The 13,333-nt window shown below is 47.3% G+C and overlaps 5 protein-coding genes across 5 annotated transcripts; 3 read left to right on the top strand and 2 right to left on the bottom strand.

Annotated features, from left to right (window-relative positions):
- The first annotated feature begins 479 nt into the window (after positions 1-479).
- Positions 480-2,400, top strand: F4817DRAFT_181208 (general substrate transporter). The gene is made up of 3 exons (XM_049298354.1): positions 480-1,724; positions 1,793-2,011; positions 2,069-2,400. Exons 1-3 carry the CDS (start codon positions 580-582, stop codon positions 2,322-2,324), a joined length of 1,620 nt encoding a protein of 539 aa, XP_049163041.1. The 5' UTR covers positions 480-579; the 3' UTR covers positions 2,325-2,400.
- A 239-nt stretch (positions 2,401-2,639) lies between these two features.
- F4817DRAFT_325739 (uncharacterized protein) lies at positions 2,640-3,735 on the bottom strand. Its single transcript, XM_049301808.1, has 2 exons — positions 3,540-3,735; positions 2,640-3,485 (listed from the first exon to the last, which is right to left on the bottom strand). The coding sequence occupies exons 1-2, from the start codon at positions 3,552-3,554 to the stop codon at positions 2,907-2,909; spliced, it is 594 nt and encodes a 197-aa protein (XP_049163040.1). The 5' UTR covers positions 3,555-3,735; the 3' UTR covers positions 2,640-2,906.
- A 4,115-nt stretch (positions 3,736-7,850) lies between these two features.
- On the top strand, positions 7,851-9,467 carry F4817DRAFT_181149 (uncharacterized protein). Its single transcript, XM_049298353.1, has 2 exons — positions 7,851-8,005; positions 8,407-9,467. Exon 2 carries the CDS (start codon positions 8,586-8,588, stop codon positions 9,114-9,116), a length of 531 nt encoding a protein of 176 aa, XP_049163039.1. The 5' UTR covers positions 7,851-8,005; positions 8,407-8,585; the 3' UTR covers positions 9,117-9,467.
- A 313-nt stretch (positions 9,468-9,780) lies between these two features.
- On the top strand, positions 9,781-11,477 carry F4817DRAFT_312135 (aspartate aminotransferase; the record flags this gene model as incomplete). The annotated part of the gene is made up of 5 exons (XM_049300091.1): positions 9,781-9,903; positions 9,992-10,052; positions 10,164-10,214; positions 10,311-10,960; positions 11,028-11,477. 5 exons carry the CDS (start codon positions 9,781-9,783, stop codon positions 11,475-11,477), a joined length of 1,335 nt encoding a protein of 444 aa, XP_049163038.1.
- Positions 11,478-11,843: 366 nt separating this feature from the next.
- On the bottom strand, positions 11,844-13,322 carry F4817DRAFT_181141 (uncharacterized protein). Its single transcript, XM_049298352.1, has 2 exons — positions 13,023-13,322; positions 11,844-12,934 (listed from the first exon to the last, which is right to left on the bottom strand). The coding sequence occupies exons 1-2, from the start codon at positions 13,167-13,169 to the stop codon at positions 11,954-11,956; spliced, it is 1,128 nt and encodes a 375-aa protein (XP_049163037.1). The 5' UTR covers positions 13,170-13,322; the 3' UTR covers positions 11,844-11,953.
- Positions 13,323-13,333: the final 11 nt, after the last annotated feature.

The raw sequence follows: 13,333 nt of genomic DNA, 5'->3' as shown, positions 1-13,333 counted from the left end.
GTTTAAGTCGGGAAGATGTAAAAGCATACTCCGTATTCTGTATGAACTCGTGCGTGTACTCTCCTAAGGGGGCGAAAGTGGCCTCGGCACCCGGCGCTCGTTAAAACTAATAAGAAACTGGGAAAGTCGGATCCGTCGGAGAGCGGCTCTGTCGGGACTAACCGCAGCGGAGCTCTTCAGTACGTGAGTTGCTCATGAGATGGGCCCATATATGTGGGTGTCCTATGGTTCCATCGGGGCGGCCGATCAACAATGGTACCTATCCCGGCGTAAGTACTCGCGCGACACGCCGTCACGAGTCCGATGGGGTGATGACGCAGTGGGCGAGGTCAGGGGAAAGAAAGAAAAAAAAAAAGAAGTTAAGAAGTTTTGGTCTTAGTTTATTCCGCATAGTAGAGTTTGTTCAAGGTTCAGAAATACCTTTAAAATAAGACCGTGGGCCATTGCGACCTATGTATATTAAAAAGAGAATCCGCACATCCCAAGCTTGTCATCAGCTTGCAATAAGTCACTCATACTCATCTTTAATAACAATCTATATCATCGATAGGACAGCATAGTCAACATAGTCAACATAGTATGACATTCCTAAAACATCACACCGATCAGGTGGAAGCACCAAATGCCGGGTCTTCAAGCACGGCAGGCCCTGCTGCCAAACAGGAGCAGAGTTCAGAACCCTCGCCGGTAGAGCAGCAAAAGGTTACCTTTGTGGCAGTCTTCCTCGGTGTCGTCGCTAGTATAGGAGGATTCATGTTCGGATATGTCAGTGGTCAGATATCAGGTTTCTTCAACATGGACGATTTCGCCCAGCGCTTCGGCGAAAGGGCGGAGAATGGAGAATACGAATTCAGTGCGGCGAGACAAGGAACGATCGTCGGTCTTCTCCCTGTCGGGTGCCTTCTCGGTGCCTTGATTGCCGGACAACTCGCCGACATTATCGGCCGTCGCTTGGCTATATCTCTCTCGGCTCTGTGGTCCTGCGTCGGAATCGTTATCGAGATATCGTCGGAGACGGTCTGGGCACAGTTCGCCGTCGGTCGTCTAGTGACCGGTTGCTCAATCGGTGCCCTTTCCGTTCTCGTCCCCATGTATCAGTCCGAGAGTAGCCCGGCCATCATCCGTGGTGTCCTAGTATCGACCTACCAACTTTTCATCACCCTCGGCATCTGGACCAGTTACATGGTCGACTGGGGCACTGCTCACATGGAATCCAGCGCATCGTGGCGTATCCCTAACGGCATCGGTTTCCTCTGGTCCTTGATCCTGTGTCTCGGAGTCCTTGTTCTCCCCGAGAGTCCCCGACACGCGTACCGCAACGGTCAAGAAGACGAGGCACGAAATACGATTGCCAGGTTGGCTGGTGTCGACCCCCAACACCGCAGCGTCCACGATCAGATCACTGAGATTCGGGTAAAGCTGGACGAGGAGAAGGCCAGTGGTAAAGCCAGCTGGTTCGAAATATTTACCGGCCCCAGGATGCTTTACAGAACTCTCTTGGGTATGGTGCTCCAAGCTGGTCAGCAGCTAACGGGCGCCAACTTCTTCTTCTACTACGGTACAACGGTTTTCAAGTCTACTGGTCTCAGCGACAGTTACGTCACGCAAATCATCCTCGGAACAGTTAACGTTGCAACTACGATCGCCGGTCTATACGTTGTGCAGAAGGTTGGGCGTAGAAAGGCGCTCATCGCCGGTGCCGCTGGCATGATGGTGTGCTTCTTGTAAGTTTTTCTCTTATCCACAGAAGCTTCATATTTTTCTCTCTCGAAACTAACTCTTATTGTGATAGTATCTACGCCTTTGTCGGCCACTACGCTTTAGATTCGACCAACCCTCTGAACACTCCCCAAGCCGGCTCGGCTCTGATTGTATTCTCTTGTCTTGCAATTGCTGCATTTGCCACTACTTGGGGACCGCTTGTATGGGCTGTCGTCGCCGAACTCTACCCTTCTCGATACAGGGCTCCTTGTATGGCTTTGGCCACCGCTTCTAATTGGTTCTGGAATTTGTGAGTATAAGCCCGTCTACGATGTATACACATATAAGATGCTAACAAATGGCACAGCATGATTTCGTTCTTCACTCGATTTATCACCGACGCGATCGACTATTTCTATGGCTTCGTGTTTGCTGGTTGCTGTGCGGGTCTCATCGTCATCGTCTACTTCTTCGTGATCGAGACCAAGGACCGAAGCCTGGAAGAGGTTGACACCATGTATCTACTTCACGTCAACCCTATCAAGTCCAGTTCCTGGGACGGCAGCAAAGTGCCGGAAGGTGTTACTGCGGATTCATCTCACGAAGAACACGCCGAGGTCTAAAAACCAGAATGAAATATAGATTGTAGAAATAGTCTAGACTACAGAAGTTAATTTTAATTTGCACGTATTATAAGTACCTACCTAGGTACCTGTTAGTTTTGCGGTACGTTCTCCAAAGAGATCTTCTGAATTAGATAATTACCTATTCGATATTCACCTGGTAACGGTTTAGTATCGTCTACTAATTTACCTTGCTATTATTATTTTCGCACTGTGAAAGGATTAGGGCGATTGCTAGTAGGCAAGGCGAAAATGTGGTCAAGAAAACTGGAGTATACAACAACGACGAAGTGGGTTGCGGCAAAATAAAGGATGCATGTACATAGTAAGAAATAATACATTTTATTAGCGTCCAGCTTCAAATTAGTAATGGGGCTCTTCGGAAATTTGTAAAGCCTCAAGAGGGTCACGAGCTCTTACTACTTAGGTAGCTACTGACTTGCCCTCCCACCTATACATGAACTACCTGATTTGAAGACTTCTCCTGGAAGCAACTTTGTAGTACCCAGTCATCATAACCCCAAGAAGCCTTCGAATTAGCTTAAGTTTTTATAGTAGATAACGCTCAGCCAGTCGATACTCCTATTCGTACATCCCGTTACGAGTTTCGTCCTTTACTGCCTCCAGGTCACTTTCCCGATTATTATGATCGTGGTCGGTTCCTACTTCAAGAAGCCAGTCACTAGGATTAGTGAGCTGAGGAATCACCGGAAGAGAGCCATCGTATAAAGTCTCAGCCCTCCAGAATTCCAACGCGTGGTTCCCGACAATCTGCTGCTGAGCCAGGTATTGCTGTAAGTTTGTACACATGGGCGTCGACCCTTGGATTTCGATCGAACCGTTCGCAGGCTGTTGGATGAAGAACGCCTGTGTGAAGGAGGAGCAAGCAAGGTATAAGTGTCTATAATGGGCCAGCCGTTCGTTATCGCCGTCGCGAAGCGCTGTATGATTGTCGGGTTCGTGCATCTGCTCAGACGGTAGTTTGCGTTCATCTGAGTTATAATTCGTATTATCAAGGGTGATTTCCCTTTCCTGGGTGTCTTGAATTGATGTGTCGACAGTAAGTTGTTCTCTCCCGTTAATTGCTGGGGTCATGCTGGTGTCGGCTTGAGTAAGCTGTTCATGTCTTCCCTGTCGGTTTCTTCTACCGGGAAGAATCCCCTTGAGAGAATTAGCCCAAATCGAAAGGTTTCATCATTAGTTTCTTAAACTTACCGCTTGATCAGACATATCTAGGAACTCGTACTAGAAGTTGCTTCAGCTCATGATGTCTGCGTCCTCGTTTTTCAGATTGCAATTATTCCTGCCTAAGCACCGTCCTTCTAGGATAGTTTGTGGGCATATTTATGGTTAGTCATCTCCTGAGTACATCGATCGGTCCAGGAAAATCTTCATAAACGTACCCTCCCATAGTTACGATGTGAGGAGTGTGATAAGTCATATCTCATGTAGTATCCGATCTAGCTATCTTCGAGGGATGTGGCGCGTCTTTTCGACGCCATTACCCCTGCGAACTTTTGCTACAAGCTCCTGCAACCCCCTATTAAAAAAAATAAACACCAGCAAAGCATGCTTCTGGGGTTAAGATGATTCGTTCCATGCAGCTAAGGGCAACTGCTGATTAGTTCTCACCCTGGCCGAGGAAGAAGATGGAAGAATCATAAACTGGCTACGTACCCAGATCCATGCAGAAAAGCAAGCTATTGGTACTTGCACCAAGCTTCGTTGGGAGCTATAGCTTTATCGTCACATTTAACTCATGTCGCTATCCGTTCACATTGTGCGATGCTACCGAATGAGGTACCTACATGTACGCGTGACAGGTGTCAATGCTATACTTAAAAATACCTACGAGCTGAAATACTAGGTAAGTCAAGCTCTCGGCCTTTAATTCCGAAATGGCCTCATACTAATGTGATATATGATTTGGATGTGCCATATGGTTTGGTTAGTCGTTGATAGACATCTTTTCTCTGCAAGGCTTCTTTCTGACTGCTAGGTTTGTCTTAGCTCAGTATTCATATTATACATCATTTCGTTACGGTAGCTATAAACCCGGTTAATGATGGCCTAAATTGTGTATGGAATTAACGTAGCAGTAAAACAACCTGGACAAACTAGGGGAAGGGATCAATCTCCCAGGTATCCTACCTTTGTGGCCCATAGGCTAGATCTTGGCCGTCACAGATCCTTCGAAGACATACTAGAAATACAACCTCATTTTCCGGCCCGGTGAAGTAGAGCCTACCTACCTAAAGTACGCTACGTGTACGGATCGCCAAAGGGCTACTATATGTATCCTTACGGGGCGGGCAAAAGTGATGGCTCTATAAGTCTTAATGGCTGACGTGGCTCCAGGTACCTTTGGGGGGATTGCAATGGGATCGTCCTCGTTATGGCTGGGCGAGTCTGATGAAGAGTCGTATCACTATCCCTGGTTCGAACGTTCAGATCATTTCCTCGGAGACTGATACCGGGCCAGTTCTAAGTTAACAACACACAGAACTTTTAAGGTTTAGACAATAACAGCTGATTAAGTGAAAATTGACTCGTAATATAATTCGCTTGGGTTACATGGTACATGCTCTCCGACTTGTACGTGAGGTGTAGCAATATGGGGGCATTTCTGCAGTATTGAGTAATATGTCGGGCTGTATCGACATACGTGTTTGTAAATGCGCCTAGGTCTAGACAAGAGAAGCTCGTCTTTCTCTCCGAGTAATTTATAATTTGAACATGGCACTATGTAGCAATCTACTAGTGGTTCATATTTTTTAAACGATACCTAGTAAGATTGATGACGCTTAGGGTAGCCGGTGCTCCTCTGAGGCAAGCAACTGAAAAACGTCGATGGAAAACTACCTAGGCAACCGTGCGGACGCGTCGAATGTACCTTAATATCAGTTCTAGGACTTGCGTGATAATTCGATAGGAAGACTTGATAAGAAAGAGTCCCGTTAGTGCCCAGAAAAAGGGGTGTGTCACCTCTCCCAACGGGTAGACTGCCAATGCCTTACATACCGGCTCTAGAGATGGGTGAATACTAGGCACACTGCAGTGTCTCGAGCAAGGCAGCTTATGTTCCAACTAATCTTCTCGAAGCTACTACTTTTTGCGGGCGTATAAATTCCTATAACGGTAAGATACCAACTCTACTGCCAAGCAAGCAGAGACGTATCTACATTTTTCTATTCTTTTCAAGGGCAAATTAAGGCCGAAAATATCCTAGTGTGTATCATTAGGTGGTAATCGTAAAAGTGCGCAGAGGAAACATAACCCTATACGAATATACTATGGATATGGTGAATGGTGAGAGGTAGCTTTACCAGCCACTGATTTAACAAGCCGGCAGCGTTCTCAGGATGTTGGTTACAGCCAACGTAAAAGAAAACATTAAAATTAGCCCTGATTATCAGTTACACAACATCATGCCGTCCCCCTTTTCTAGAGGTTTAGGGTTAGTCAGGACAATGCTACTGAAATACAAGCTTCGGCAGGACAATGTATGATATGTGTCCTTATCTCTTTTCGCGACTCAACACGCCATTCCTAGAATATTGAAATGTTCGGAGAATTTATGTACGTGAGTCATACGTATATGGCTTAACAAGGCTGGGGAGGGTTTCTACACTTCAAGCCACAGAAATTGCTACGACGGAGCAAGCCCCGGGATCTGTTAAAAGATTTGATATCGGCGATACCGATCCGAATGGATCTTATTCGTCTCATATTACAGGGCTGCTAAACTAGGAACGACAATAATGCCTCGTATTTCTACTCGATGGTAGGAGCGGAGCCCCTATTATCTTCCAAGCTAACTAACTTAGAGAGGCAATGAAAGAAGATCGCGATTATTCCCTTCTTATATAATACACTACGGACAAGATGTCCTTGCTAGGTATACAAGAAACGGGTAGCAATAACGTGGCAACGTGGCTGGGGGGCCAATTGAGCGATACCAACTTTGCTAGAGTGAAAATACTGACAAAAGTGCCCAACATTGGGCAAATTAGGGAATATAGGCTGGTCACCCGTGACCATGTAACATGTTAAGCTCTCGTAGTAGGTAGATTAGGCGTCTTTGAGCATTGATCCTAGGTAATAGGATAGATCATATCAATAATTAATTCCACAGCCGTTTTCTCATATTCAATCCAGCTAATTGATTTTGGCCCCGTCTCAACCTACGTATTACCCGAAATGACTTTTGGCCTTTAAAGTCCTAATAGGTAAGGCTACCTCCATCCGACCATAAAAGAAACTTCCAGGTCTTGGCTTTGTATCTTTTGCTAATATCGGTTACATCACGAGGTTTCTTAATATCTAGGTAGTTATAATAGTACCCAAAGCAATATTGTCACATTAATTTTTACCCTCTCCTGCTCGGATACTCGCCGAAAATTTAAGTCGACTTTACAATCCTAAGCTACCTAGCTGCTCGATGCTACTAAGGCAAGATGCTTGATGCTACTATAAATAATCTCATCTCTATCCACATTGCGGTACAACGCTTGAACCTCTCGAAATAAGCGTGATATCATATCTTTAGAAGGCTGGTAATTTAAGGCTTACAAAGAGGCAGATTACTTAAAGTAAGAGGCGTTTAACTCAAAACTTGCTTACGGGGAAAATATGATATTTACTACTACATACAACTAAAGATTGTGCTGCATGGCTAATAAAGATGACTTGCAGAAGGACCGCAGTGAAATAAATTACCTACGCCAGCCGTACTAGGTAAGAATTTGGGCTCGCGTCTCGCATCTTTATAAATAAAGAGTCTGAATAAATCCAGGCCAACCAAATCTGAAACCTACGAGGCTGTCGAATAATTATTAATGACATGAAAAACAGCCGTCGTGGGAACTTCATTTATGTGGTAGCAGCCGTTGGCCAAGTCCCCTGAGCGCTGTTTGGTTGGGAGGGCCGGTAGGATCAGGGTTGGGTTACAGCAGAATGTCTTGTATGCTACCCTTCTACTTCCTTCAAAAATTTACCGTGCTCGCAACGTAGATCCTGATTGGCTTCCATACAAGATAACACCGCTCACCGGAAAAGTCGTAAGAGGTAAGTTGTGCTTCCAGATATGATCCTCCAGAAATTCCCCAGCCACACGGCAAAATATATATTATGTGCGAAATGCGCCCTCTACTTCCGATAAGTTGAATACTATGTATCATTGTAGAGACTAGCCATTATTCTTTATATCAAATAACCACCTAATCTACCTATATCTATATATAACTAAGCGATAAATTAATAAGGTTACGCCACCGCAGTCTTTGATATATCTCCTTACCGAGCGGTGATTTCAAGCTTACGAGAGATTAATCGGATTTCAGGATCATGGCTATGGTGGGTTGCGATGAGCTTATTGTCGCTACAGACAACCTTATGTCACATTGCGGCTCAGTCGCGATGTCGACTTTTGTTAGACTAGCCCCCTATATCTAAGGCAATTGAGATATTTCCCAACCTGCATTGGCTCCCGCGATAGCCGTATGACTGTTACACCCGTTGGGACCTAGATTCGTGCCATCCCACGCACATGGCAGCTGATCTCAAGTCGATCGATTCTTCATCCTCCCCGCGAATCCTGTCTTACTACATCCTATATCACTCTATGATAAACATGCATTGTTTTCAGATTGTGTCAGTCTCTAGGGCACCATAAGTCTAAGGTATTTCTCTCTCTCAATCCCCCGCCGAGACTGTTATTAGTTTGGGCGTGCAGAGCACTTAGCTATCTTTGCTATTCCCATTATGAGACGTCTCCAAACACGTGGTGGCTCACTCGCAAATTCTAACCCATTTACCTCTGGTGTATCATAGTATGGACACAGTCAGCTTTGAGAACGAATATCTATCAAGTTTTGGCCATAATCAAATACCAGACTTCAGGTCTGCAGAACACAAAAATCTAATTCTGCAACTGGCTGGTTCAACCACAACGATCGCATTGCCTAGCTATTATCCTGGACAAAATCAGATTTATACTACCCATGACTAGTCTATGTTTTATTTGCGTTAAGAGCAATATCATCCAAGAGCAGATCGGCACATTTCTTACATCTACGGGCAGGTCCTTCGTCCGATAAGACCCTGGGAGCGAGTTTATCGTCTTGTCATACCTTTAATCCCTACTTTTAGCTCTTCGATACCGCAGACGGGAGGGCCGTGACATTAAGGGTCGACTTAAAAGGAACCTTATATTGACACCTCCACCCTGGCAGCGCTCAAAAACCTTTGGTTGTACCTGATATGTCATCGAACGAAGCTAGTCTTAGCACGGGGCAGATCAAAGCCATAGTCGCATCAACGGTGACGGCGGTGACGTTTCTAATCGCCGTTCCAGTAGCAGTGCGTTGCTACGTGGTACGACGGCGGCGGCAGCGCGACATCAAAGAGATACCGAAACGAGATATAGGAACATCATCAGATAGTACAGTATCTGAGATAGAACGAGGCGGCACTGATGAACCCAGAAACTCGGCTGCTGATACAACCCGAAGCTCGATCTGGGGAGATACAAGGGGTTCTGTCGTCGTCCCTACATCTATTTTCAACGTTGAGGATGACGTGTGGGATAGTCGACAGTGGCCGCTGCCACCAGGCCATTCAGAACGATACACATTTTTTAGCGAGAGAAGTTCGACAACGATAGATGAGACGTCAGATATTGGGCAATTAGGAGAAGAAGATCACGACGGAAACATGGCTGGGAGAAGATCTAAGATGGAAAGCAGATGTGATAGTATCTGGGGAATATCCGAAGCAGGCATGGCGCATTAAGGATGCGGTTGTTTGTATGAGACATGAATAATGATATAATGTTTTTCAGGTTTAAAAATTCACGCCTTATATGAAACAAATGGAAGACGGGCTGGGATATCAAGATTGTGGCTTCCCTAGATATATCTTCGCGAATCAGCCTTTCATCGGCCTATTCGGATCTGATAAAGGAGAACGCCGGGGACGGGGCTTGGATGATCAGCCGGGAATAAGCCGATTCGGAGTAGTGGGTCTCAACTGGGGATAAGCCATTGGTGCGCTAATAATTAAGCAGCGCTGAAAAACCTGGGGAAGGAACTGTGATCTGGGCGAATGGAAGAAGTGACGTGCCAATCAATTGCTAGGTCCTTTTGCAGCTTTGTCGGGTTGCGACTTACCTTAGGTTAGGTTATGTACTTAACTTGATCTGACCTGAAAACAGCAAGCAGCCCCGGTCCCTGAGCTAAATTCTCCATCAGCTAATTAATTCTCTATCAGGATCCGACATCGTTCGACAACTTTCCCAAACCATCTAAAATTTACTCACACAAGTCATTTCCCCACAACTTCGGACTTTAAACCATCTGACGTTCGTGAAATCTTAAACTTGTTGTTGTTGTTTCTCCTTTTGCCTTTCTTTCTTTTTTTTATCATTTTCAATCTCCGATAAAATACCTCTTTCACAATGCTTCCCGCACTCCGCATCGCCGCTCGCCAAGCTGTAACCCGTCGAGGACCGGCCTCAGTTATTGCCTTCCAAGCTACCAGAGCTGGGTCTACCTGGGCCAATGTGCCTCAAGGTCCTCCAGTACGTTATTCTCATTGCCCCGTGCTTCTAACTTAATTAAAGACATAATAAACGAATGAGAAATGCTAACACTGGAATGAATGTGTAGGATGTGAGTTTCAACGTCTTCGCTGCGGATTTATCTCGGATTCGTAAAGACCTCGTTTTTAGTAAATAGCTAACACAAAGCTTTCCTACTACTCACTAGGCTATTCTTGGTATATACTTCTCTCTTAATACCGATAATTAAAGCTTGGGGTCATTTCGCTTACCTCGCGTAGGTATCACCGAAGCTTTCAAGGCCGACTCCTTTGAGAAGAAGATCAACCTAGGTACGTTAGGCATCCTTTGATTTCCCATTGCGCTCCCTATATCTCAATGGTCAAGGCGGACGTCAGCATTCCCCGAAGACTAACAGTCCTCTCTAGGTGTTGGTGCCTACCGAGATGACCAAGGCAAGCCTTATGTGCTCCCCTCCGTCCGTGCCGCCGAGGATAGGATCGTCGCGAAGCGCTTAAATAAGGAATATCTCGGCATCACCGGCCTCCCCGAGTTTACCGCGGCAGCCGCTGAGCTAGCCTATGGCAAGGGCTCATCTGCCCTTGAACGCCTGGCCATCACCCAGTCTATCTCGGGCACTGGAGCTCTGCGCATCGCCGCTACCTTCCTGTCCCGCTTCTACCCGGGCGACAAGACCATCTATATCCCAACTCCTTCGTGGGCCAACCACAAAGCAGTCTTTCACGACTCTGGTCTCAAGGTTGAGCAATACCGCTACTATGATAAGAACACCATCGGCTTGGACTTTGAAGGAATGCTAGCAGACATCAAGGCCGCTCCCAAAGGAAGCATATTCTTATTCCACGCTTGTGCCCACAACCCGACTGGCGTCGACCCTACCACTGAGCAGTGGAAGGAGATTAGCAATGCTGTTAAGGCTCAAGGCCACTACGCCTTTTTCGACATGGCCTACCAGGGTTTCGCCAGCGGTGACACCAACAAGGATGCCTTCGCCGTACGACACTTTGTCGAGCAAGGCCATGACATCTGCCTGGCGCAAAGCTTTGCTAAGAATATGGTACGTCAGCTATCTTCCTTTCCGCTCATTTGAAGCATCGTGGCTGGGCTAACGCGAATGGAACCAGGGTCTCTACGGAGAACGTGTAGGTGCCTTCTCCATCATTGCCTCGTCACCTGAGGAGAAGAAGCGCCTCGAGTCTCAGATCAAGATCCTTATCCGACCCCTATACTCGAACCCTCCACTCCACGGTGCACGTATCGCATCTGAGATCCTCAACGATCCGGCCCTTAACAAGCAGTGGCTAGGTGAGGTTAAGGGCATGGCCGACCGTATCATTTCAATGCGTGCCCTCCTTAAGGAAAACCTTGAGAAGCTCGGCAGTGCTCATGACTGGAGCCATATCACCTCGCAGATCGGCATGTTTGCCTACACCGGCCTCGATGCCGCCTCTATGGAGAAATTGGCCAAGGAGCATAGCGTCTATGCCACAAAGGATGGTCGTATTAGCGTCGCTGGCATCACATCCGACAACGTCGGACGCCTAGCCGAGGCTATCTACAAGGTCAAGGGTTAAGCTGACCTCCTTTTCTACTTAAGTGAAGAAAGGTGGAAGTTTTGCACAAGGGGAATGTTCTGTACGATGTGAATATTTCGAGGGGAAAAAGTAAAAAAAAAGCACCATGCCCGATATGATGGTACGAGATAGACGAATGACCTAAATGGATGGATTGGTTGGTAAAAGCACCTGTTCATTGCGATATTCCTCTGGATGACAACGGGGCTGTATTCTTGATACATCTCTGCTATTTCCCCCTTTTCTGTCTTTTGCATCTACTTGGGCTGTCTCACCGAAAGATGGACGGTAGACAGCCGATGCTTGTGATACCACCACCACTAGATACCTACACAAATGTAAATCATTACGATATCCTTTTACTCACAAAATAATAGTGCTTGTAATGCTCATTATGCCTGTGATTAACAGACTGGCCTGCTTCGGAAAACCAAAAATAAAAGTAGCGCGTTGGGGTTGGGGACTAGGTAAATGGATCATTTCAATCGATCCAAATCACCCTTGACTTCATTAAGCCGTGACTCCATCTCACGCCATACCCTAGCCATCTCGCGCATCGTCCGCTCTTTGCTGCTCTGTTCTCCACCTTGCCCCCCTTTCTCGACAGGCATCACCCCGTAGTCTTGTAGCTCTGCCTGGCGCACACGTAGGGTATCAGCAAGACGCATCCGCGCATCACCCAAGTGTCGCTTATAATTAGTCAGGGCGCGCCGAGCTTCGGGAGGGTACACGGCGCGTCGGGTGTCCCAGAGCAAGGCCTCGGCGGCAAGGGCCCAGACACGCACGGAAAGATTGGCCTCCTCGGCCCGTAGCTCGGCGGACCGCGCGGCGGGACCGTGTTTCGACTCGAGCACGCGGATGAGCTGGGCTAGGATCGCAGCGTGTCGCGCTAGTTGCGTCGTTAAGTCGTACGCGGCGCGCTGGCGGGCAAGCGATAGCGCAAGCGTGGAACTGGATATGGTGGATAGTAAGGCGGTGGTTGTTGAGGCGACGGCTGGGACGGAGCGGTGGATGTAGGAGGGGTTGGTGTGGGGGTTGAGCACGCGGGCTAGGGAGTTGGCTTGGCGGAATAGGGTGTTGGATAGGGTGGCGGTTAGGATGGGGAAGAGAGAGGGGAGGTCGGAGAATGGAGGGCGGGAGAGGAGGAGGGTGAGGGCGGGGGATGATAGGGAGGTTGGGTTGGAGAGGAAGGGTGGGAGGAGAAGAAGGAGATCGAGGATTTCGGGGGGAGGGGCTTGGGATGTGGTGGATATTTGCGTTTGAGGTCTTGGTCTTGTTCGTCGGGTAGGTTGGGATAGGTATTGTTGTTGTTGTGGTGGTGGTTGTTGTAGTTTAGATGAAGCGGCGCTGCTCGTACTCGTACTCGTGCTGGTGCTCGGTTCGGGACTGGCTGCTGCTGCTATCGCGCGACGGAGGAGATGTTGTTTTGTAGCCTTGAGGCGGTAGGCTTTAAGTTCCTAGATATGAGAACTATATTAGTCAATTGACTTATTACATGGGTAGGTACATTTTATATTTGTTGGAAGGCGTCCGGGTTAAACGTACATTGTGTACGGCATCCCGCTTCTTAGCTGCCGAGTCGTTGCTCCGTGTCGAGCCGTCGGGGTTGAGAAGAGAGCCGGTGAGGGTCTTGTATAGACGATCGAAGTTGGGGTTTTGCTTGAGGACGGCCTCGTCTACGGGGGGAAGCATTGTGGTTTTCTTGTTTGTTAGATGCGCAGCATCGGAGGTGTAGATTGTTGTTGACTTATTATTAGGTAGGTATCTGTTTGCGATTCAAGCTCTGAACTGGAACTATGGAAATAATACATGTACTCCATGTACTTGGTACTTGGGCGGTGAACCCCGCGGTCGAT

This window comes from Daldinia loculata (genome assembly GCF_022478755.1).
Source record: "Daldinia loculata strain CBS 113971 unplaced genomic scaffold F4817scaffold_4, whole genome shotgun sequence".
NCBI lineage: Eukaryota > Fungi > Ascomycota > Sordariomycetes > Xylariales > Hypoxylaceae > Daldinia > Daldinia loculata.
Note: the sequence above shows the minus strand (reverse complement) of the source record. Positions and strands in the feature narration are given on the sequence as shown.

Bases quoted from the DNA above. Each gene is read 5' to 3' on its own strand.
- F4817DRAFT_181208 (XM_049298354.1), top strand. From the start codon at position 580: ATGACATTCCTAAAACATCACACCGATCAGGTGGAAGCACCAAATGCC. The intron at 1,725-1,792 runs GTAAGTTTTTCT...TTATTGTGATAG, and splicing joins GGCATGATGGTGTGCTTCTT to TATCTACGCCTTTGTCGGCC. The intron at 2,012-2,068 runs GTGAGTATAAGC...CAAATGGCACAG, and splicing joins TCTAATTGGTTCTGGAATTT to CATGATTTCGTTCTTCACTC.
- F4817DRAFT_181149 (XM_049298353.1), top strand. From the start codon at position 8,586: ATGTCATCGAACGAAGCTAGTCTTAGCACGGGGCAGATCAAAGCCATA.
- F4817DRAFT_181141 (XM_049298352.1), bottom strand. From the start codon at position 13,169: ATGCTTCCCCCCGTAGACGAGGCCGTCCTCAAGCAAAACCCCAACTTC. The intron at 12,935-13,022 runs GTACGTTTAACC...TCTCATATCTAG, and splicing joins AGCGGGATGCCGTACACAAT to GAACTTAAAGCCTACCGCCT.